The following is a 25861-nucleotide window of genomic DNA, read 5'->3' as shown; positions in this document are numbered from 1 at the left end:
TGCTTCACTCTTTTTCGGCCCCAGTTTACCATCTATTTTTCAAATGACACTTGTGGCTTCTATTGCGAAGACAGACACAAAATATTTGTTCAGTACCTCTGCCATATCCTCGTTCCCATGATAAGTTCTCCTGCCTGTGCTTAAACAGACCAAGGTTTACTTGAGCATCTCTCTGCCTTTTTATACACTTATAAAAACAAATTGTAAGAGCTTTTATATTACTCATAGAATAGAAATTTCTATTGTAAGCTTTTATATTACTGTCTAGTTTACTGTCCTATTCTATGTTCATCCTTTTAATCAACCTTTTGGTTGCTCCTTTGATTCTATAATCTTCCTAATCCTGAGACTTGTTACTGTTTCGTTTGCAATATTATAAGCAACTTCCTTTAATCTAATACTATCTCCAACTACCCGAGTGAGTAACGGATAGGTCTTTTTCATTGAGTTTTTATTTTTCAATGGAACATATTTTTGTTTGATATTTTGAATTGTTTCTTTAAATGTTTCCCTCTGTTCATTTACAGCCATACCTCTTACTCGATTTACCCAACTTAGGTTATGAGGGAACAACTGGTTAAGCTATGTGATTGCCTTTGTTTAAGTTTAAGATTCTTGTTTGTGATTGAAGGATGTCAGTTTCAAATTTAATTTGGGATTCTATGGTATTATGATCACTATTTTTCATCATTTACGATGACATTATAATGAACTCCGCTTCATTACACAATACTAAATCTAAGATAGTTTTATCTGTAATCAGTTCCAAAACATATTGCTCCAAGAAACTGTCACAAAAACATTCCACAAAATAATCTTCGAGACCACTTTTGCCAATTTGATTGTCCCAGTTCCAAAGGAAAATTAAAGTCCCCCACAATTATTATATTTCCTTTGATTCAGACTTTAATGAATCTTATTTAAGGCTCTTGTCAAAAGTCTTTAAACTACTTCCACCAGTGTTTTTTGAGTCTTGCATTTGCTAGGTTCTATCCATACTGATTCTACTATTTTCTGAGACTAGATCCTTTCTCACTGTTGGCCTTATGTCATCCTTTACTATCGGGATTACCCCTCCTTTTCCATTTCCTCAGGGTGGGATTTTCTGGTCCTTGCTCTGACGTGTTTTCCGACGGCGGAGGTGACTTGCCATTGGCTGCCAGCAGTAACTTCCAGTCCCGCCAATGCCTACACCATTTTTGAGTGGCTTGCCTGTCTCGGCTCTGGGGAATCTACTGTGGGCAGTCGCCTTCAGCAGGACTGGAAGACCCTGTCCTCTGCCTTTCTGAAAGATTGTGTACGCTGGAATATTTATTTCCCAACCTTGGTCACCTTGTAACCTTGTTTCAGTAATGGTGATTAGATCAAAATCATCTTCCTCCATTTGTGCCACCAGTTCATCTATCTTACCGCAGATGCCTCATGCATTCAGATAAATAACTTTAAATTTATTTGGTTTTCTTCTATTTCCTGCAATGACTTTATTCATTAATGTACAATGTTTGTTAAACTCTCTGTCCCTCAGAGGAGAGCTGATCTCCATTGGGGCCCACAAAGGGAAACAGAGGCCAAGGAAAGGGAAAGATTACTGGGGGAGATTTTAAGGGTGGACAGGGAATTTGCAGAGACCCCGGAGGAGGGACTGTACAGGGAGAGGAGACGACTCCAGACGGAGTTTGACCTCCTGACCACCAGAAAGGCGAGGGTGCTGTGGAGGAAGGCACAGTGGCGGAGGTATGAATATGGGGAAAAGGCTAGTCGCCTGCTGGCTCATCAGTTGCGAAAGAGGACAGCGGCGAGGGAGATAGGGGGAATTAGAGACGAAAAGGGAGCCACGGTGCGAAGAGCAGGGAAGATAAACGAGGTGTTCAAGACCTTTTATGAGGGACTGTATAGGTCCCAACCCCCAGAGGGAGAGGAGGGGATGCGGCAGTTCCTGGATCAATTGAGGTTCCCGAGGGTGGAGGAGCAGGAGGTGGAAGGCCTAGGGGCACTCATTGGGGTGGACGAGGTTATTAAGGGGCTGGGAACATGCAGGCAGGGAAGGCTCCGGACCAGACGGGTTCCCGGTGGAATTTTATAGAAAATACGTGGACTTGTTGGCCCCGTTGTTGGTGAGGACGTTCAATGAGGCCAGGGAAGGAGGGACTTTACCCCGACAATGTCGGAGGCGACGATATCGTTAATTTTGAAGAGGGATAAAGATCCGTTGCAGTGCGGGTCCTATAGACCTATTTCATTATTGAATGTGGACGCCAAATTGCTGGCAAAGGTACTGCATCGAGGATAGAGGACTGTGTCCCGGGGGTGGTGCACGAAGACCAGACAGGGTTCGTAAAGGGGAGACAACTGAATGTCAACGTGCGACGACTATTAGGGGTGATAATGATGCCCCCAGTGGAGGGGGAGGCAGAGATAGTGGCGGCAATGGATGCAGAGAAGGCATTTGATAGGGTGGAGTATTTATGGGAGGTGTTAAGGAGGTTTGGGTTCGGGAACGGGTTTATTAGCTGGGTCAAACTTCTTTATGGGGCCCCAACGGCAAGTGTAGTCACGGATCGGCAAAGATCGGAGTACTTCCGATTATATAGGGGAACAAGACAGGGATGCCCGCTATCTCCACTGTTGTTCGCGTTGGCAATTGAACCTCTGGCCATGGCGTTGAGAGACTCCAGGAAATGGAGAGGGGTGATGAGAGGGGGAGAAGAACACCGAGTCTCGCTATACGCGGATGACCTACTGTTGTATGTGTCGGACCCAGCGGGGGGGGGGGGGGGGGGGGGGGGTGATAGAGGTTATGCAGATGTTGAGGGAGTTCGGAGATTTCTCGGGATATAGGCTTAACATGGGGAAGAGTGAACTATTCGTGATACACCCAGGGGACCAGAGTAGAGAGATAGAAGGCCTGCCTCTAAGGAAAGTGGAAAGAAACTTCCGATACCTGGGGATTCAGATCGCTAGGAGCTGGGGAACCTTACACAGACTTAATCTGACACGATTGGTAGAACAAATGGAGGAGGACTTCAAGAGGTGGGACATGCAGCCTCTGTCGTTGGCGGGCAGAGTGCAGGCAATTAAAATGATGGTCCTCCCGAGTTTCTTATTTGTATTTCAATGTCTCCCTGTATTAATCACTAAGACCTTTTAAAAAAAAAAATAGACAGGAGCATCACGAGCTTCGTGTGGGCAGGGAAAGTCCCGAGGGTAAGGAGGGGGTTCCTACAACGTAGCAGGGACAGAGGAGGATTGGCGCTACCGAATTTGGGCGACTACTATTGGGCCGCCAATGTGGCGATGATTCGTAAATGGATGATGGAGGGAGAGGGAGCGGCGTGGAAAAGACTGGAGAGAAAGTCCTGTAAAGGGACGAGCTTAGAGGCGCTGGTGACGGCGCCGCTACCGCTCTCACCAAAAAAGTTTACCACGAACCCGGTGGTGGCGGCAACATTGAACATCTGGGGACAATGGAGGCGACAGAGAGGTGTGCGGGGAGCCCTGGTGGGGTCCCCAATCAGGAACAACCATAGGTTTGCCCCAGGAAGAATGGATGGAGGATTTCAGAGCTGGCACCAGTTGGGAATTAGGAGAGTGGGAGATTTATTTATAGATGGGACTTTTGCGAGCTTGGGAGCATTGGAGGAAAAGTATAAGTTGCCCCGGGGAAACTTCCTTAGATATATGCAGGTGAGGTCGTTCACAAGACAACAGGTGAGGGAATTTCCGCTGCTCCCGGCACAGGGGATTCAGGACAGAGTGCTTTCGGGGGTGTGGGTCGGAGAGGGCAAGATGTCAGAGATATACCGAGAGATGAGGGAGGATGGGGAGGAGTTGGTGGGCGAATTAAAAGGAAAGTGGGAAGAAGAGCTAGGGGAGGAGATAGAGGAGGGTATGTGGGCTGATGCCCTAAGCAGGGTAAATTCCTCTTCCTCGTGCGCCAGGCTTAGCCTGATTCAATTCAAGGTGCTACATAGAGCACACATAACGGGAGAAAGACTGAGCAGGTCCTTTGGGGTGGAGGACAAGTGTGGGAGGTGCGGCGGAAGCCCGGCAAACCACGCACATATGTTTTGGTCGTGCCTGGCACTGGAGGGGTATTGGAAGGGAGTGACGGGAGTGATTTCCAAGGTGGTGAAGGCCCGGGTCAAACCAGGCTGGGGGCTAGCTCTATTTGGAGTTGCGGATGAGCCGGGAGTGCAGGAGGCGAAAGAGGCCGACGTTGTGGCCTTTGCGTCCCTAGTAGCCCGGCGTAGGATTCTACTCATGTGGAAAGAGGCGAAACCCCCCGGACTGGAGGCCTGGGTAAACGATATGGCGGGGTTCATAAAACTGGAGCAGATAAAGTTTGCCCTGAGAGGATCGGCTCAAGGGTTCACCAGGCGGTGGCAGCCATTCCTCGACTACCTAGGGGAACGTTAGAGGGAAGACAGATGACCAGCAGCAGCAACCCAGGGGGGAGGGGGGTGGTGGAAGTTTTAGTTTATGTTAAACGATTAGATTACCATGTTGATTAACCATTTGTTTATTGTTAAACTTTCTTTACCGTTATGTTTGATCTGTAAAGGGAAAAAAAGTTTGATCGAAAAAATTTTCAATAAAATATATTTAAAAAAAAACTCTGTCCCTTCCTGTCCCATTCTGCTTGCCTTTGCCCCCATTGCTATACTGTTCCAATGCCTCGACCTTTCTCTTTTGATTTATAAATCTCCCTTCACCTGACCACCCCCCCCCCCCCCCCCCCCACCCCATTCCCTCCTGTTAGTTTAAAGCAGCATTGCCACAATATGATAAATTGGGCAGGAATTTTTAGGTTTGAGGGTTTCATTTTGAATTATCTTTGCTTATTCTTACCTCAATACAACAGAATTATAACCAAGATAAAAGTTTGAAAGAAACACAGCATCATATGGTGCCTGTCGAAAAATACTGCTTGATCATGTGACAGTAGCAAAACATTTTCTTGTATTAAAGGGTATGAAGGGAACCACATGTATTGGTATATATGATCCTCACAACAAACAAAACAAGGTAAACACAATTTATGCTTACAACATCCTATTTTGAGCAGAATGTGGAAGTTTTGCTGTGATTATTTTTTCCCCTTTTATGTTGCTGTTTATTTATATTCCCAGCTACTGTATGTCTTTGACAGAGAAGTGCCTTTGATTAGTTGCTCTGTCAACATGGAAAGAACATTGTTGGGTGAGTGAGACAAAATTATACTCTGAGAATGAGACTGTTTTATGCTGTGTTCCTGTTATACTTGTAAGTTGCTGCAGGTGTTAGAATTATAGTAGAACACTTTAGGATTAAAGCTAGCATTGCTTGAATAATATCTTCACCTTAAGTAAATTTGCCTACTCTAATACAATTCTTGATACTCTTTTTACTAGCTGTAAGTATTCTGCAGTTTACTCGAAGAGGTTTACCAATGGATACATTCAGACCAGGTATTGTTTTAAACTTTGTTATGGGCAGTTATTAAATTGAACAATGTTAAAACTTTGAAATGAAATATCAACTGAACTTTTGAACTGTAAACTTCTGGAGAATAATGGTAGATCAATGGTGGAATTTTGTGGAGGAGCGGGAAGGCTGAGTTGGAAAACTTCCTGGCCCAGCAGACAATTCCCCTTTAAAATGGCCCTTGCCCACCATACTTTTGCTGTGGGGAGGCAGGGGACATTTGGAGTCCACAAACTCTGGAGATTATAAAGGCAAAGGAGTGCCGAGGTAGGCTGCTTGCAAGGCTCACTTCAGTTCTCAGGTACTTTGGTCCAGTTGTATTAAAGGTGCTCTCTAGCCCTCACCCCTTAACCCCCCCCCCCATCCTCCATGATCCGTTATTACCCCATGCCTTTTCATATTCCATCATTCCTTTCACATGTCCTCATATCCTCCAGGGCCCCTCGTATCCTCCTGAGCCCCTCCACTCCCCTCTATCCGCCATAATCATTCAGTCAATATTCACCATGGGCAGGCCTCAGGATCTATCTTAAATGAAGATGGAAAAAAAATCTTCTAATAATCTAACAGAGTTCTAGCTCAAATACACTCCAAACTGAAAACAACTTTATTTCATATGGGCGGCACGGTGGCACAGTGGTTAGCACTGTGTGGAGTTTGTACATTCTCCCCGTGTCTGTGTGGGTTTCCTCCGGGTGCTCCGGTTTCTTCCCACAGTCCAAAGATGTATGGGTTAGGTGGTTTGGCCATGATAAATTGCCCCTCAGTGTCCAGCAATGTGCAGGTTAGGTTATGGGTTACGTGGATAAGATGGTGTGGACAGGCGAGTGGACATGGGTTGGGTTGGTATGGACCCGGTGGGCTGAATGGTCTCCTTCTGCACTGTAGGGATTCTATGATTCTTTTTTGTCAAATGTATTTTATTACAAACGTGTATAAACAAGAACAGTAACATAGACAGCAACACATTCAGTAACCTACAGTGTGTACAGTTTTCCCCGTTTTACCCCCTTCCTCGTGACGAACAATCCCTCAAACATTGTCATGAACAACCCCCACTGTGCCTCAAATCCCTCCTCCGACCCACTCAACTCAAATTTGATCTTTTCCAATCGTAGAAAGTCATACAGGTGCCCCAGCCAGGCTGCCACCCCCAGTGGCGTATTTGCCCTCCAGTTTAACTCTCCAGTGAGTCCGACACAAATAACAATAGGTCATCTGCGTATAGCGATTCCGATGTTCTCTACTTCCCCACCACTCCGTTGACCCCCTAAGGGTCTTTGCCAAGGGTTCAATCGCTGGCGCAAGTAGCAACGGTGACAGTGGACATCCCTGTCTCGTACCTCTGTGCAGCCCGAACCCCCCCCCCCCCCCCCACCCCCCCTCTGACGGTGTCATTACCACAGTCAATAGCCTCCTGATATTACTGGAGAGCTGTCTGCCTTTTACAAAACCCATTTGGACCTCTGCTACCACCCCGGCACACAAACATCCCTCCATCCTCCCCGCCATCAACTTAGCCAGCACCTTCACGTCAATATTCAGCAGCCTATATGACCCATACTCCCAACGGATTCTTCCTTTTTTTCAGGCTTAACATAATTGACACCTTCGTTAATGTCTCTTTCTCCATCTCCAATGCTTCATTAAACATCCCCAACATGTGCGGTGCCAATTCTGTTACAAACGCCTTGTAAAACTCCGCCGGAAAGCCATGTGCTTTCCCCGACTGTCAATCACCTCCCTCGGGCCCAGTGGTTTCTCCTCTCTTCCTCCAACTTTGGGAATTCCAAGCCGTCTAGGAACCATCCCATGTCCCCTTCTTTTCCACCTGGCACAGCTCTATATAACCTCTCGTAGTATCCCCAGAACGCCTCATTTATCTCCCCCGGCTCTGATACTGCCTCTTCCCTCTCCGTTCTTACTTTTAAAATTTCCCTGGATGCAGCGTGCCTCCTCAGCTGGCGGGCCAGCATATGGCTCGCCTTCTCCCCATATTCATATTGCCACCCCTCGCTCTTCTTAACTGCCCCACTGCCTTCCCTGTCGTCAGCCTATTAAACTGACCATGCAACCTCTTTCTTTCCGCCAGCATCTGCCATTTTTAAAGGAAAACCGGGCCCAAGTTTGAAGGATTTGAATCTATTTGAATATTTCTGCTTATCAATATTTTAAACAGCAGGGCATGTATTGAGAAAATGCTAATTTGCACTGTTTGCTTCAACTGTTATTGCAGTATCCAGGTGCTTGACGTTGCTGATTGAAATTCATCCAGTAAATAATACAAAAGTCTTAAAAGCTGTTGACTCTGATGTCAGAGTTCAGGTATTTATCACTGATTGTTCCATTCATTTAATTTTTTGTTAAAGCCAAAAGTTCAGTATGCTAGACTTTCTGCAGGTCTGGTGATGTTGTAAGAACTGTTCCTTTCGGTTTGTTTTGAGTGTCAGTCATGGGACATAGATTTGCAACTACAAATGTCAGGAACTTTTTTCAGTCCATTAGTTTGGTCAAAAGTGAAAAGCAGAACCCAAACTGTTGGGAGAGGCACAGGGAGTCAGTGGTCCTGTGGGTTTAGTTACTGAGCAGCATTGGCACAAGCCTATGAGCAAGATTATCCGTGGCTGTCTGGAAGTTTTTCATGTAGGAAGAGGGTCAGAAAATAACTCCCTTAAAAATTGAATGTTAAGTAGTACATAACAGAAGGTAGTGATCAACAAACACATATAGAGCGGGATTCTCTGACCCCCCCCGTCGAATCCTGCTCAGATGCCGGCTGCCGCATTCTCCGGCATGCCGGTCGAGAGCCGTTGGCAGCGGGGGCCCCCCCCCCCCCCCCCCCAGCAATTCTCCGGGCCCTGATGGGCTGAGTGGCCGTCGGTTTCTGGCCAGTCCTGCCAGTGTGGAATGGACATGGTCCCACACGGCGGGACCTGGCCGGCTGGTGCGGTCCTCCGGGGGGGGGAGGGGGGGGGGGGGGGGTGGGGGGCGACAATGTAGCAGCGCTCACAGCACCGATTAACACGAGGCTATTACAATGCGACTTTCGTTTGATAAGGGCCTCAGTGGGGAATGCTCGATCGAGGCCGCACAGAGCCCCTTATTGTACACTGAGGAGCTCTGCTCGCCGGAACGCCTCAGTGTAGCGAGAGTGGCGTTCCAATTTCTGAGGCTCCTGAAGCGACCCCCAGTTAACCTTGTGAGTGTCACAAGGCTGCTCCACTACAGAGACAAAGGACTTGGTGCGCAAGGCAGCACAGTGGTTAGCACTGTTGCTTCACAGCGCCAGGGTCCCGGGTTCACTTACTACTTGGATCGCTGTCTGTGGGGAGTCTGCACGTTCTCCCCCTGTCTGCGTGGGTTTCCTCACAGAAGTCCCGAAAGACGTGGTTGTTCAGTGAATTGGACATTCTGAATTCACCCTCTGTGTACCCGAATAGGCGCCGGAGTGTGGCGACTAGGGGATTTTCACAGTAACTTCATTGCAGTGTTAATGTAAGCCTCCATGTGACAATAATAAAGATTATTACTATTATGTTTCATAGCCTAATACCTTCACCAAAGAATGATTTGTGAAGATCTTTAAACTTTTAACTTCCATGTGTAAAGATATGGAGGGATGGATTTTTACTCCCTCGGCCCTTCGGAAAATTCTCAGCTAATGACGAATAGATGAGGAATTATGGGGCTGGATTCTCCGGTTGCCGACGCCAAAATCGCATTCGGCGATCGGCCGGAGAATTACAGTTCCCACCCAAATCGGGGGCGGCGCCACTTTCAGGACATTGCCTGAGGCCCGCGTCCCAATGCCCTGCCCCCGACCGGCCGCGTCCCTGATAGCGTCAGACGAGTGTGGTCTCATCCGTCGGGAACTCGGCGTGGCGGCTGCGCACTGGGTCCAGCGCCGCCACAGTCTGCGGCAGGGGGGGGGACTTTATTAGGGGCTGGGGGAACTGTGGGGGGGGGGGTGGTCTAGGGCTCGCGAGCCGGCCAAAGGGGGGGGACACTTTTTCGCCGGCCGGGTCTGATGCAGGCCGTGCGCATGCGCGCGCCCACGGACCCGGCAATTCTCCGGGCTGTATCGGCAGTTAGAGCCGGGTGCTTTATGCTGCCGGCATGCTAGCCCCCAGCAAAACGGGGAATCGGTGGTCGTTTTACGCCATTTTTTCCTGATGTAAAACGCCACTGTTCCCACGCCGGCATGGGGACATCGCCTCAAAATCAGAGAATCCAGTCCGTGGTTTTTCTATAACTTTACATACATACTACAAATTGTGTCATAATTATTATGTGAAGCACTTAGTGGTTTCAAATGTATTAAAGCATTTGCTTTAGCAGGAGCACAATAATGTTTGAAAGAATTTGTTTCTCAAAAAAGGTATGCAAAACCTTCCCAAATAACTCTGGAACACTCGCTGCTTAGGTTGAAATGAAGAGTTAAATAATTCTCTATTTGTTATTAAAATCCCTGTTTAATGTACCATTTGGATAGCTTTGCATTTGTACTGCTGTGCCAATGTTTGCTCCTGCAACTAACTTGTTCAACCAAATGTGTTGATTTTTTTGAAAGAAATATTTCTTGTAAGTTTCAGAATGTCTGTTTTAAACAACATTTATTTTTGCAGTTTGTCCACCCTGCTGCAGATAAGAGGGTATTTCCTGAAAATCACCTGCTGGTAGTTTCAGAGGATAGATGTAAGTTGTGAGACCATGTTGATTATTTTTAGAAGGAAAAAGCAAAGGCTAACCTACCAAGGTATGGTAGTGTCACCATGTGGTATGAGCATAGAATCATAGAATTTACAGTGCTTAAGGAGGCCATTCAGCCAATCGAGTCTGCACCGGCTCTTTTGAAAGAGCACCCTACCCAAGCCCACACCTCCACCCTATCCCCATAACCAAGTAACCCCACCCACCACTAAGGGCAATTTTGGACACTAAGGACAATTTACATGGCCAATCCACCTAACCTGCACATCTTTGGACTGTGGGAAGAAACCGGAGCCCCCGGAGGAAACCCATGCACACGGGGAGCACGTGCAGACTCTGCACAGACAGTGACCCAAGCTGGGAATCGAATCTGGGACCCTGGAGCTGTGAAGCAATTGTGCTAACCACTATGCTACCGTGCTGCCCAATGGAATGCAGGTTTTTCTCCACACACAAACCCCAATATTTATGACGAGGGAGTTGGGGAATCTGTTTGCGAGATAATCTGTGGGAATATGGAGATCCTTCTGAATTTGTTATCATTTTTGTTACTCCATTTTTTTGCCCAACAGCTAGCCAGATCGACAGGCTGGCTGACTGCTGGGCGGGAATATCAGTGTTAGAAAACCATAGTCTCGAACAGCCAGGTGAGATCGCTACAGGTTGCTGAGAGGGTCATTGGAAAGGAGGCAGTGACAGGGAGCCATCTCTGCAGGGTGGCGAGGTAGGTGGTGGTTGAAATGGCAATAGGAGGTAGGGGCATGAGAGTATCTGGGAGACAGTGTGGGATTCGTGGGGGGATGGAAACGGATTGGCTTTTGGAGGGAGAGGGGACTGGGTTGTTGGGGGGTGAGTACCGGAGAGATTTGGGGGATTAGTGCTTGTGGCTTGGTCAATCATGGCAGAAGATTTGCTTGAGGGTCCAGAGAATGCTATTCACTCTCTGCTTCTTCTGGTCTGTAAACAATGTTATAAAAAGCACTTATCTACTGGTAAGCAATTTGGGTCAAATTGCCTCCTTTATTTACATACAAAAGTTGTACTTCGAGAAAATTTCACGCACTTTTACAATGTTTTGTTCAAAGTCTACACCTGATTGTCCCACACATTGCATTAAAAAAACAGTAATAAATCACAACTCGCAACTGAAGATATAGGAAACTTAATATTTAAAAAGATAGATAAATAAGGGCAGACTGTGCAGCTAGACCGAGACCTGGCATTTACGAGCAGTTGCCAATCTACAAACTTCCATCACCAACTGGGGTGGTATTTAATTCACTTCATTATATGCTTATTTTATGGCTTATGTGCTGCTCGACCTTGCCAATAGAGCAACACACTAAGCGCTATGTAGCATAGTGCCCCTTGTCACAAAATGGTGTGATGCTATTAAAATGAATTTTTTTCAAACGGCCATGCATTTTGTAAACCAGCGTGGGCAGCAACTAAGAGAATAGGGCACCGGATGTACTTTGCAATTGATACATTTAGTAGGCAGAGTGCTGTGAACCACCAGCAAGCAGGCTAGATACATGAGGTATTGAAGGAGCAACAGCCAATCTCAGGAAACAGGTCAGCTAGAGATGAAGTGCTGATGGCAAAAAGTCAGTTTGTGCAAAAGTTTGTTTTTTCGCTGAACCAAAGACCATTCGCAAGTCCTGGTCACTTAGACAGTACGGTATGGCAGTCACTGGCTAGATTTGACCAATAGATTTATGGTGGTTGTTTGGGAAATGGAGGGCTCTCAGTAGAGTTTATGATTGCGAGGGAAACGGATGCTTTAGAATCTCCATTCTTTGGGGATTAAGTGCTCACTGTTAATGGTCCGAATTATAAAATAGTTCTTTGTAGTTTTTCCATTGTATTTATTCTACTTTAATAAATACTTTCATTGTTGTTTAATGAAAAAGAGATTTGAGTTCTCACTGTTGGCACAAACGTTTCTCCCTAATATCCAAACAAATACACCAGGCTGATCGTGTTTCAGGTTGAACACTCGCACAGCAAGATTTTGTAACACCCTGTAATTGTATAAAAAGCCTTCCATCCCTCGACTTACCATAACATCAAGGGAAAGCAATGAGCCTTTTGTGTAACTTCACTGTAACTACAGTGTCTCCCATTTATGTTCCTGAATATTGTTTTATTTTGTTACTCTCCAGCTGTTTCATGTTTAACTCTGCAATCCCATCCAAGCACCATTGATGTTGCTTTAAAAGGAATTATGCATGTCCATTAATGTCTAAATATCTTACAATTAATTTAAACTTTTTCTTGTCTAGGCATTGAACATATTTGCATAAGAGTGGTTGTCGAAGAGGGTTATAGAGTGGTAAGTAAGTTAGATATTTTGGAGCAGTAGAATGAGGTGCATGGATATTGTGCAGTGGAGCTGCAAGATGTTGGAAGAAAGTTGGGCACAGCCAGTCACATTGGATGTGGATTTTGGTAATTAGCTTCTTGAAAATGCTGATCAGGAAATGTACAGTTTTCTACAGATGTCACCTGTCTGAACACAATGTCATTGTGTGAAAAGGCTAGGAGTGACCCACCGTGTGAACTGCACCCCTCGAGATTAGTTTTGGTTCAGAAACTATTCTGAAGTTTTAATCAGGGGCTAAGCTGATCACTGCAACTGAAAGTACTTTTGGTACTGTGCAACTTCATATCTTCATTCATGTTTATGACTATGAACATAAGGTGCAGCTTACAGCTATAATGGTTTTAATTTGCTGGACAGTTGTGAGGTTGTTGTAATCCTGGGAACTTTCCCCCTCTTGCGCTCGCCAAGGATAATTTCTGAGCTAAAGAAATCTTCCGCAGGGAATAACACTCCTCAAATGTGGGAATAATTTTGGTAAAGTTAAATCTTTTGTCATTTTGATATAATTATATCTATTTTCTGGCTATTGCAGTCTGTTTTCTGGCTATATGCATTTGTGTTAAATTTATTTTAGATGGTTCAGAATCCTGATCGGCTTCACAAAGATATTGTGGCTGAAGACTTTTTGTGGGCACAGTGGGATACAGAGGGACAAAGACTGTTCTATGTTATTAAAAAGGTAAAGCATGATTTGACGTAAGTGTCCTTGTTTTGTTTTTGGAATTAAACAAAATATAATTAGTTGTAGAAATTTGAGCAAGGTCTCATAAGCAGCAGTGAGCTAAATGAATGGATAATCTATTTTTGACAGTGTTATTTGGGGATAATTAATGCTAAACATTTAGAAAGCAGTAGCAGGATCAGTCAGAGTCAGCATGGATTTATGAAGGGGAAATCATGCTTGACAAATTTGTTGGAATTCTTTGAAGATGTAACTAGTACAGTTGACAAGGGGGAGCCAGTCGATGTGGTATCTTTGGACTTTCAGAAGACGTTTGACAAAGTCCCACATAAAAGATTATTGTGCAAGATTAAAATGCATGGGATTAGGGAAAGTGTATTGAGGTGAATAGAAAACTGGTTGGCAGAGAGGAAACAAAAAGTAGGAATTAATGGGTCCTTTTCAAATTGGCAGGTAGTAACTAGTGGGGTGCCACAGGAATCGGTGCTGGGACCCCAATTATTCACAATATATATGAATGATTTGGATGAGGGAACAAAATATAATATCTCAAAGTTTGCTGATGATACCAAGTTGGGTGGGAGGTTGAACTGTGACCAGGATCCAGAGATCCTACAGAATGATCTGGACAGGTTGGGCGAGTGGGCAAATCAATGGCAGATGCAGTATAATTTGGATAAGTGTGAGGTTATTCACTTTGGAAGCAAAAACAGGAATGCAGATTACTACCTGAACGGTTGTAAATTGGGAGAGGGGTGTGTACAGCGGGACCTGGGTGTCCTTGTGCACCAGTCACTAGGTAAGCATGCAGGTGCAGCAGGCGGTAAAGAAGGCTAATGGTATGTAGGCCTTCATTGAGAGAGGTTTTGAGTACAGGAGCAGGGATGTGTTGTTGCAATTATACAGGGCCTTGGTGAGACCACACCTAGAATATTGTGTGCATTTTTGATCTCCTTTTCTGAAGAAGAATGTTCTTGCTCCCAAAGGAGTACAACAAAGGTTTACCAGACTGATTCCAGGGATGGCGGGACAGTCATACGAGGAGAGGTTGACTAGGTTAGGATTGTTCTCACTGGAGTTCAGAAGAATGAGGGAGGATCTTAAGGAGATATATAAAATTCTAACAGGACTAGACGGGGTAGATGCAGGGAAGATGTTCCCAATGGTGGGTGTATCCAGAACCAGGAATCACAGTCTGAGGATTCAGGGTAAACCATTTCGGACAGAGATGAGGAGACATTTCTTCACCCAAAGTGTGGTGAGCCTGTGGAATTCATTACCACAGGAGATAGTTGATGCTAAAACATTGAATATATTCAAGAGGTGCTAGGTATAGCACTTGGGGCAAATGATATCAAAGGCTATGGGGCGAAAGCAGGATTAGGCTATTGAGTTGGATGATCAGCTATGATTGTGATAAATGGCGGAGCAGGCTCGAAGGGCCAAGAGGCCTCCTCCTGTTCCTATATATCTATGTATCTAAACTGCTTTTCTTTGAAAACTGGCAGGAGCTCCTTTTACATCCAGTTACGAATTAAATCCTTAGTTAATGTGTCACTTGAAATACAGAACTCCAACACTACAGCATTTCTTTAGGGCTGTATTATGAGTGTCAGCCTAACTTATGTGCTCCAGTCTCTGGCGTGTGGGTTGAACCCACGACCCTTTAACTCTTGGGGTGAATGTTATCACTGAACCAAGATGGTGCAAAGATCCCAAGGGAAGAAAAATATATTCACCCCTTCCCTTCCATTTAATGTGTTGGTGTACAGCTCTATTGGCATCAGCAGCCTTTCTGTATCCTGCTTGTGTATCTATATGCGCATGTGCACAGTCATTGAGAATTAGCAGGTTATTCAATCTATGTACAATTTCCAGCATAGGTCACTGGATAACAATAGAGAGGGAAATCAGCTATTACAATTTTACTTCCTAGCCTGGGCACATTGAAGTTAATTATAGCACTTACATTGCTAATGACTTGTACGGCACAAAGAAAACTGCTCTTGGACTCCGTAATCTAGATGAGTCATGAGAATTCTCTGCCAGTAACAGAATGTGACCACCCCAATTGTGTGAATTTGTAGTTCCTGCTTCTATTTGATCCTATAACCAAAAGTGAGTGAGGTAATATTGTACCGGTACAGTTAACAAAAAAAGTTTTACTTGAGCAGTTTAAATAACACCTTTTGACAGAAAGGGACTCGTGGAGCAGTGGCTAATTTTGTAGTTGAATAGCTTCACCACACCTACTCAATTGGATAAAACGTGCAGTGAAATCCATTGCATTTTCTATTGATATTAATGAACTGAGGTGAATGGAAAATGTTCTTTTGCTGTGCATAGCAAATGTTTCATTATTTATGGGAAAGATCAACGACTCCAGTAGCAAGTTTTATTTTCACGAGAGACCTCTTTAATGTAAGCCTACTTCTGACAATAAAGATTACTATTATTATAATGATGATGACGACGTTTATTTTAAGTAGGAAAACAATGCAGTTCTGATGTGCATCCAGTTTTACCCTGACAGAAATTATGAAATGTTGGTAAGTTAGTTGATATTTTATATTTGCTATCAATTTTCTAAATATATATTTTTATTAAAGATTTTCCATTTACAATAAATTCTATAGTCTCTCCCCCCCCCCCCCCCCCCCCAAGCAACTGACGGTGACTAATTCCTAGGAAATGAATGGCTGCCATATCCGGTAGAACCCCTCAACCTCCCCTAATGGCGTACTTGACTTTCTCCAGGTACACTAATTCCATTAGGTCACCCAACCATACCGAGGCGCTGGGCGGATTAGAAGACCTCCACCGCAGCAGACCCCACCTCTGAGCAATCAACGAGGCGAAGGTGAGGACATTCGCCTTCACCCCCGTTTGCAGCCCAGGCGGGTCTGACACCCCAAAAATGGCCACTAGAGGACAAGGTTCCAGATCAATATTCCGAATCGCTGACATGGTGCTAAAGAAGGAGATCCAAAAGCTTACCAGTTTGGGATAAGACCAGAACATGTGTGTGTGTGTGCGGTTGGCTGGCCCCGGGAGCACTGCTCGCACTTGTCCGCTACCTCCGGAAAAAAGCTACTCATCTTAGCTTTGATCAGGTGCACCCGATGTATCACCTTAAGCTGGGTCAGGCCAAGCCGCGCACATGAGGACGTGAAGTTCACCCTACAAAGGACCTCGCACCACACCTTATCTTCCACAATAGGTTCCAACTCCCTCTCCCCCTTCACCTTCACTTCATCCACTGGATACGAACCCTTCGACAGAATCTGCCCATAAATGCCAGACATGCGACCTTCCTCCGACCCTGCTAGCGAAAGGATCCTCTCCACCAGAGATGTCGGCGGTGCCACGGGAAATGTTGGGAAGGTCCCGTGTCCAGAATTACTTATCTGGAGGCACCTGAACGAGTTTGGCCCCAAAAGCCTAAACTTCGCCGACAATTCCTCAAAGCTGGTCAACCATCCCTCTACAAACAACCCCCCGAATCTCCCAAGCCCCTTTCCTCACCACACCCCAAATGTGGCGTCCAGCCTTGATGGCTCAAATAGAAGATGATTGGTGCAAATATGGGCCATCCTCGATACAGATCCAAACTTTAAAGTGCTGCCTGAATTGTCTCCATATCCTTGGACACTACCATCGGGTTTGACTCGTTCAGGTGCCTCCAGATAAGTAATTCTGTACAGTTCCCGTGGCACCGCCGACATCTCTGGTGGAGAGGATCCTTTCATAGATAATAGAATCGTAGAATTTACAGTGCAGAAGGAGGCCATTTGGCCCATCGAGTCTGTACCGGCTCTTGGAAAGAGTACCCTACCCAAGGTCAACAACTCCACCCTATCCCCATAACCCAGTAACCCCACCCACCACTAAGGGCAATTTTGGACACTAAGGGCAATTTATCATGGCCAATCCACCTAACCTGCACATCTTTGGACTGTGGGAGGAAACCGGAGCACCCGGAGAAAATCCACGCACACACGGGGAGGATGTGCAGACTCCGCACAGACAGTGACCCAAGCCGGAATCGAACCTGGGACCCTGGAGCTATGAAGCAATTGTGCTATCCACAATGCTACCGTGCTTTCGCTAGCAGGGTCGGAGGAAGGTAGCATGTCTGGCATTTATGGGTGGATTCTGTCGAACCTTGCCCTAGAGAACGGAAGCGAGGCCGACACCAGTACACCAAGACTAGATCTCCTACACGACTTGCCTCTATCCGTCCTCATATGGAGCCCAGATCACTGGACCATCCCAATACCTTCTCTGCATTGGCCGCCCAATAATAAAAAAGCAATGCTCAGCCCCCCGGCTGTCTGTTCCTTTGAAGAACTGCTCTGTGGATCTTTAGGGTCTTGCCCATCCTTATAAAGGATGCAAACAACTTATTAACCCTCACAAAAAAAGATTAAGGGAGAAAAACAGGAAGACATTGGAAAAGAAACAAAAATCTTGGGAGAATATTCATTTTACTGGATTGGACTCTGCCCGCCAAGGACAGGGGAAGGTGATCCCACTTTTGCAAATCGGATTGAACCATACTCACCAGACTTGCATAATTCAATTTATGGAGCAGGACCACTTGGACACCCAAATACTTGAAGCTAGAGCTGGCCAGGTAAAAGGCAGCGTCCGCAAGTTAGCTCCCCTTCTCACAAAGTACTCGCTCTTTTCCAGATTCAACTTGCATCCCGAAAAAGAACCAAAGCTCTTCAGTAGCTCCATTATTTCACCCATAGCGGGGACCAGGTCTGGAACATAAAGCAGCAAATCATCAGCATATAGGGACACCCTATGTTCCACCCTTCCATACTTTATCCCCTTCCACTTACTCAGAGCCCTCAAAGCAATAGTTAAGGGTTCAATCGCTAATGCAAGTAAGAGGGGGGACGACACCGGACACCCTGTCTTATCCCCCTATTCAATTGAAAGCATCCCGAGCTCAAGGCGCTGGTACAAACACTAGCCAAGAGGGCCCTATACAATAACCATACCCATGAAATAAACTTTAGCCCTAGACCGAACCTATCCAGAACTTCAAAAAGGTACCTGCATGTAACTAGATCAAGCAAGCAGTTATGTAGAACTATTGAAAGGACAATTTAAGACTGGTGTCAGTCATGACTTCTTCACAATACTTGGAATAGGTACAATTTTAAATTTGTGTAGGTTGTCCGATAACATTGTGAAGAGCAATCTGTTACATTTGTATGATGACCCTTATCTGTATTCATCTTGTGACTGAGCCATGGCAAAAGATTAGAAGGTGATATTCGTTGTGCAGGAAGAAGTGGGAGTTCCTTAATTAGTTGTACTGTGAGTGAAAGAAGAAATTCAAATGACTTAGTATGAGCAGCAGCTGATGTTGTGAATGTGGAAATCACACTATATCTTTGCTCCACAAATAATCCCATACCTGTATCTGTGCTGATGTTAATTTAGGTCCCGGGAGGGGTCATTAACTTCTGAAGACCACTTTTCTGTTTAACCAGAAATATTTCAGAAACCTTGAGGGTGGTAGGGAGCAAAGCAGAGGCAAGAGTTAGTTATTATTCTTAAAATCGGATTTTTAAGGAAGTTGCGCTAATCTTGAGGGTTGCTCTTTGCTTCTGTAGGAGTTGTTTTCCACTAAAACTGCATAATGCAATGTTCTTGTGTTTCTTTTTTGGAAGATTTATTTACGTTGCTTTCACTGTGAGTAAATGAACGTCACTAAGTTTTTAATGATGCAAGTTCTTCTCTTTTTTGCTTTGCAGTTCTCATCCAGTTAGTGTTAAATGGACTTTCTGAAATTGGTTATAATGATGCATTTCTTTCTTCTCTGGTAGCTTTCATTTCCTCTTGGACTCTCTTTAACTGTTACAAAATTACGGTAGGCTGTGATTACTTTTGCTTTACTTAACAATCGATCTGTAATTATATTTTAAATCAAAAAATCACCAGCAATTTTAGAGGTACTCCATACCCTGTAAAGTTCCAGAAAATGTTTTAAAAAGGAAATGGTTACTTATGTTCCCTTTTATCAAAATGGTAATTAGTGCTCACTTGTTTAACCTCTATGTACAGTGGAAAGGGAGATTCCTTAATGCATTTCCTTCACTTCCCTTCACATTAGAGACTTCTGAATATATTTGAACAGAGACACATCAGCTACTCCTGACAAAGACACACACAACTCTTAAGTGGGTTTGTGTTGTTTTGCTTTTAAGCCCACTACTGCTGTATCAGTCAAATGGAATCATTCAATGAAAATTATCTTCAGTGTCTTCTTAATCGAGGAAGACCCTGATCGCGAACCTTCTAGTCCTTGAGGCATGTTGGATTCCTGACCCCAATGGTCAAGTTTCTTCTACTTGCACTCTTGGAAAGTCTCATTTTGAAGGCTTATTAATGCCATTTGAAAGCACTTTGTCCCATCGGCGCCACAACCCCAACCTGTTGAGATGTTTAGTATTCTATTTGGACCTACGTCCGCATCGAACGCTAGACCAGGAATACACCAAGTTCCCTGAGAGTCAAGTTGCTTCAGTTTCTGGTTGTCAGCTATTGTGGGTCATCCATTGACAGCTCACCATGGTGTGGTGCCTTTCAAAAAGTTCCCGCAAAGCATGTTCTTTTTCTTTTTTTTTCTTTTTTCAATAAATTTTGAGTATCCAATTCATTTTTTCCAATTAAGGGGCAATTTAGTGTGACCAATCCACCTAGCCTGCACATCTTTGGGTTGTGGGGGCGAAACCCATGCAAACACGGGGAGAATGTGCAAACTCCAAACGGACAGTGACCCAGAGCCGGGATCGAACCTGGGACCTTAGCGCCGTGAGACTGCAGTGCTACCACTGCGCCACCGTGCTGCCCTTGTTATTGCACAGTTATGGCAGTGCTCTTCTGAACTTTTATGTATTGTTTGTCAAGTTGTAAATGTATTGCCCTATATTTTAAATTCCTTTTTAAGATGTACTCATTCTCAGAATTTTGCATTGCTCGCACAGCCAATATTATTGGCTCATCTCTGTATGCTCGTCAGGAAGTGGCGATGAGGTCTTTTCCTGAACCACTGCAATCCAAGCCAGTGTGCTGTTATTTAGGGAGTTCCAGGATGTTGACACTACGACAATGGAGGAACGTAATTATAGTTTCAAATCAGGATGGTGTTTGATTTGGAGGGAAACTTGCAGGTGGTGATGCTCCTTTGCCACTGTCCCCTTTGACCTTATAAGCAGTAGTGGTTATGCATTTATGAGGTACTGCCGAAGACGCTGTAGCAAGTTGCTGAAGTGCATCTTGTAGATAGTACCCATGTCTTATAGGTGGTGGAAAGACTTTGGGGAATCTGGAGGAGAGTCATTCACCGTACAATACCCAGCCTCTCACCTGCTTTTGTGACCACGGTATGGCCAGTCTAATTAAATTTATTTTCTCTCATGACTCCCAGGATATTGATACTATTGCATTGACGATGGCAATGCCATTAAATGTCATGGGGAGCCGGTCATTGCTTGGCATTTATATGGCATGGAATTCTTCGCGTCACTTATTAACACAAGCCTGAAAGTTGCTCAGGTCTTGTTGTGTGGGCGTGGACTGCTTCTTTATGTGAGGAATTGCAAATGGAATTGAACATTGTGCAGTTGTCGTGAACATACCCACTTCCAACCTTATGGTGGAGGAAGGTCAATGATGAGGCACCTGAAGATAGTCTCTCTCTCTCTTTCTCTTTTCTCCTCCCCCCCCCCCCCCCCCCCCCCGCGCCCCCCCCCCCCCCCCCCCCCCCGAGGCACAGGGTGGCGAACCCGACCTCCACCTCAGCAAGACCCGCCTACGAGCAATCAGCGAGGCGAAGGCTAAGGCATCTGCCCCCGCACCTGCCTGCAACTCCAGTTGGTCCGGCACCGCAGATATGGCTTCCAGTGGACCGGGCTCCACATCTATGTGCAAACCCCCCAAAATGGTGCTGAAAACCGCCCTCCAAAATCTTTCCAGCTTCGGACAGGACTAGAACATATGCACATGATTCGCAGGACCCTTCCCACATTGCTCCCAGACATCCTACACCCCCTCAAACAGCCGGCTCATCCCACCCATACCCCATGGCCACTCATAGCCCCATACCAACTCAATGCCAACTCATATCCCCAACCACCCTCAATTCACATGCAAATGCAATGTCAATTTGGCACCCATAGCCACCATGCCAACTCTATTCCAACTCAGGCCCCCTCATTACCCCGACGCACGCATGCCCCCATGCCACATTTATAGAAACTCATCCAGGATCCACTTTGGGTAGAGGGCAGACTTCATGACCCATGTGGAGATTTAACTTCTAGTAAGCTATTATAGCTCTCCCCCGTATACACACTTGATAGAGATTAAAAACTCCCATTCGTGAAATGTACTCAAAAGTTTTTTTAAAAAAAATATTTTTATTCTTCTTCTTCACATTTTCTCCCAGGTTTACACCCACCAATAATAAACAATAATCAGTAACAAATATGTCAATCCCCATATCAATAACAACGATCCCATCCTCCCACCAAACCCCAAACATTAGCCCGCATGTTCACATAAACAAATGACAAAAAGGAATTAGGGATCACTCATAGTCACCATTAACATACTCAGTCCCCCCCCCCCCCCCCAAACTAATGTTCAATGTTATCCAGTTCTTGAAAGTGCATAATGAATAATGCCCATGAATTGTACAACCCCTCCATCCTTCCCCTCAGTTCAAACTTAACCTTCTCAAGAGTCAAGAATTCCAAACGGTCCCCCCTCCACACCAGGGCACACGGTGGAGAGGTTGCTCTCCAACCTATCAGGATCCGCCTTTGGGCGATCAACGAGGCGAAGGCTCCCCCGCAACGTTCTACTCCTTCAAAGAATCGGCTCACCCTCGCTCTCGTGAGGTGTGCTCTGTATACCAATTTCAGCAGTATCAGCCCCAAGCTCGCGCACGAGGTGGAGACATTCCCTCTCCAGAGCACCTCACACCAGAACCCCCCCCTCCATATCCTCTCCCAATTCTTCCTCCCACTTTGCTTTGATCACTTCTAGTGATGCCTTCTCCTCTTCCAAAATAGTTCCGTAAACCGCCGACACTACCCCCTTCTCCAGTCCCCCTGTCGTCAGCACCTCCTCCAGCAATGTGGAGGCCGGCTCCACCGGGAAGCTCTGTATCTCCTTTCTGGCAAAATCTCGAATCTGCATGTTTCTAAACATTTCCCCCTGCTCCAGCCCATACTTTGTTTCCAGCTCCTTCAATCCTGCAAACCGACCCCCAAGAAACAAATGTTTTGGTGTCCTAATCCCCTTCTCCTCCCATTTCCAAAAATTTCCATCCCACTTCCCTGGCTCAAATCTGGGGTTCCCCCGAATCGGCATTTCCCTTGACCATGCCCCCAACCCGAAGTGTTGGCGAAACTGCCTCCAAATTCTCAATGAAGCTATTATTACCGGACTCCCTGAGTATTTCCCCGGGGCTATCGGGAGCGGCGCTGTTGCTAGTGCTTTCAATCCCGGCCCCCTGCACAAACTCTTCTCCATTCTGACCCACTGGGAATCAACCCCTCTGACCCAGCTCCGCACCTTCTCCACATTCGCCGCCCAGTAATAATACATCAGGTTCGGAAGACCCAAACCCCCTGCCTGCCTTCCCCTCTGTAGCAGCACCTTTCTAACTCTGGCCACCTTCCCTCCCCATATGATCGAAGTAATCATTCCTTCAATCTCTCTGAAAAATGCCTTTGGCAGGAAAATCGGCAGGTGTTGGAAAATAAACAGAAATCGCGGCAACATGTTCATTTTAACCGCATGTACCCGACCCGCCAGTGACAGAGGGAGACCATCCCACTGTGCCAGATCAGCTTTCACCCTCCCCACCAAACTAGAAATGATGTACCCCCACCCGCCCACCCACACGCCCGGGCAACCTGCACCCCAGGTATCTAAAGTGAGTCCCTGCCTACGGAATGGCAGCCCCCCTCACCCCTGGCCGAGACACCACAAAATACTCACTCTTGTCTAAGTTTAGTTTGTACCCCGAGAAAGACCCAAACACTCGAAGCAGCTCCAATATTCCCCCTATCGACACAAGAGTTCGACACGTATAACAGCAAGTCATCGGCATATAAGGACACCCTATGCTCTCTTTCCCCCCCCCCCCCACACTATTCCTTTCCGTATCCCCGAACCTCTTAATGCGATAGTCAACGGCTCAATCGTGAGTGCAAACAGCAAGGGGGACATAGGACCTCCCTGCCTAATCCCACAGTGGAGAGAAAAGTATTTAGAGCTGATGTTGTTTGTGCGGACATACTCCCTCGGCTCCTTATATAGTACCTTTACCCAGTTCACAAATCTTGGTCCAATCCCAAACCGCTCCAGAACTGCCACCAAGTACCCCCATTCTACCCGGTCAAACGCCTTCTCAGCTTCCAATGCCACAACCACCTCTGTTTCCTCCCCTCCGCTGGTGCCATAACCACGTTCAATATCCTTCTAACGTTTGAAAAGAGCTGCCTCCCTCTCACGAACCCCGTCTGAACTTCACCTATCACCTTTGGGAGGCACTCCTCCAGCCTACCCACCAGTACCTTCGCCAACACTTTTGCGTCCACATTCAGAAGTGATATGGGCCTTTACGGCCCACACTCCGTTGGGTCCTTTTCTTTTTTTAGCAACAGGGGGAAATCGATGCCTGCCCCAAAGTTTGTGGCAACACCCGCTTCCCTATCGCCTCTTCAAACATCCCCACCATTAGGGGTGCCAGCTTATCCTTGAAATTTTTATAATATTCCACCGGAAACCCATCCGGCCCTGCCACCTTCCCCGACTGCATCCTCCCAATCGCATCTTTTAGCTCCTGCTCCACTATCGCTCCTTCTAATGTAGCCCTATCCCCCTCCCCTAACCTCGGGTACTCCAACCCATCTAGAAATTCCTGCATCTCCCGGTCTCTCCCAGGTGGCTCTGACCTGTACAACCTCTCATAAAATTCCTCAAAGTCCTTGTTAATCAGATTCGGAGCTACCACCAACTTCCCTGCCCTATCCCTCACCTGAACAATTTCCCTTACCACTGCCTCCCTCCAGAGCTGACCTGACCTGTTACTTATCTCCATGCCCGTAAACTGCGCCCCTTGCTCAGTTGGTGCACCGCCTTCCTTGTAGATAGTCGGTCAAAGCTTGCCTGTAATTCCTTTCTCTTTTCCAACTTCGCTGGGTCCCCATATTCTGCATAACTCCTATCTACCTCCAAAATCTCATCTATTACCCTTTGCCGCTCCAACCTCTCCTCTTTCATCTGTGGGAAGTGCACCCATCTCTAGCTCCTCAGAAACCGCGTTAGGGAACTGGAGCTGAAGCTGGATGAACTTCGGATAATTCGGGAGGCAGAGGTGGTCATAGATAGAAGCTTCAGGGATGTAGTTACTCCGAAGAATAAATATAGATGGGTGACGGTGAGAGGGGCTGGGAGGAAGCAGTCAGTACAGGGACCCCCTGTGGTCGTTCCCCTTAGTAACAAGTATACCGCTTTGGCTACTGTTGGGGGGGTGGGGGGGCGGGGACTTACCAGGTGTAAGCCATGGGGTACAGGTCTCTGGCACAGAGTCTGTCCCTGTTGCTCATAAGAGAAGGGGGGAGAGGAGGAGAGCATTAGTCATTGGAGACTCCATAGTTAGGGGGATAGATAGGAGATTCTGTGGGAACGAGAGAGACTCGCGGTTGGTGCCAGGGTGCGTGATGTCTCGGATCGTGTTTTCGGGATCCTTAAGGGGGAGGGGGAGCAGCCCCAAATCGTGGTCCACATAGATACCAACGACATAGGTAGGAAAAGGGATAGGGATGTAAGGCAGGAATTCAGGGAGCTAGGGTGGAAACTTAGATCTAGGACAAACAGAGTTATTATCTCTGGGTTGTTACCCGTGCCACGTGCTAGCGAGACGAGGAATAGGGAGAGAGAGGAGTTGAACACGTGGCTACAGGGATGGTGCAGGAGGGAGGGTTTCAGATTTCTGGATAATTGGGGCTCATTCTGGGGTCGGTGCGATCTCTACAAACGGGATGGTCTACACCTGGACCAGAGGGGTACCAATATCCTGGGGGGGAAATTTGCTAATGCTCTTCGGGAGGGTTTAAACTAGTTCAGCAGGGGCTTGGGAACCTGAATTGTAGCTCCAGTATACAGGTGGTTGAGAATAGTGAGGTCATGAGTAAGGTTTCAAAGTTGCAGGAGTGTACCGGCAGGCAGGAGGGCGGTTTAAAGTGTGTCTTCTTCAATGCCAGGAGCATCCGGAATAAGGTGGGTCAACTTGCGGCATGGGTTGGTACCTGGGACTTCGATGTTGTGGCCATTTCGGAGACATGGATAGAGCAGGGACAGGAACGGTTGTTGCAGGTGCCGGGGTTTAGATATTTCAGTAAGCTCAGGGAAGGTGGTAAAAGAGGGGGAGGGGTGGCATTGTTAGTCAAGGACAGTATTACGGTGGCAGAAAGGACGTTTGATGAGGACACGTCTACTAAGGTAGTATGGGCTGAGGTTAGAAACAGGAAAGGAGAGGTCACCCTGTTAGGGGTTTTCTATAGGCCTCCGAAAAGTTCCAG

The 25861-nt window shown here is 46.3% G+C and overlaps 1 protein-coding gene across 4 annotated transcripts in view; it reads left to right on the top strand.

Moving 5' to 3' along the window:
- gsap (gamma-secretase activating protein) overlaps window positions 1-25861 on the top strand; it is a 129625-nt gene that overhangs the window by 9055 nt on the left and 94709 nt on the right. For 3 of the 4 annotated variants that reach the window (XR_011934036.1, XM_072471341.1, XM_072471339.1), the window contains exons 3-11: window positions 4969-5025; window positions 5130-5199; window positions 5391-5447; window positions 7700-7788; window positions 10089-10158; window positions 12459-12508; window positions 13134-13238; window positions 15731-15790; window positions 19088-19131. Coding sequence is in view for 3 of the 4 variants with exons in the window: in XM_072471341.1 (XP_072327442.1) it covers window positions 4969-5025; window positions 5130-5199; window positions 5391-5447; window positions 7700-7788; window positions 10089-10158; window positions 12459-12508; window positions 13134-13238; window positions 15731-15790; window positions 19088-19131 (602 nt within the window). In the remaining variant the exon portion in view is untranslated. The remainder of the gene's footprint in view (window positions 1-4968; window positions 5026-5129; window positions 5200-5390; window positions 5448-7699; window positions 7789-10088; window positions 10159-12458; window positions 12509-13133; window positions 13239-15730; window positions 15791-19087; window positions 19132-25861) is intronic. The other variant, XM_072471342.1, reaches the window with a different exon arrangement.

Source organism: Scyliorhinus torazame, chromosome 13 (assembly GCF_047496885.1).
Source record: "Scyliorhinus torazame isolate Kashiwa2021f chromosome 13, sScyTor2.1, whole genome shotgun sequence".
Lineage (NCBI taxonomy): Eukaryota > Metazoa > Chordata > Chondrichthyes > Carcharhiniformes > Scyliorhinidae > Scyliorhinus > Scyliorhinus torazame.
Note: the sequence above shows the minus strand (reverse complement) of the source record. Positions and strands in the feature narration are given on the sequence as shown.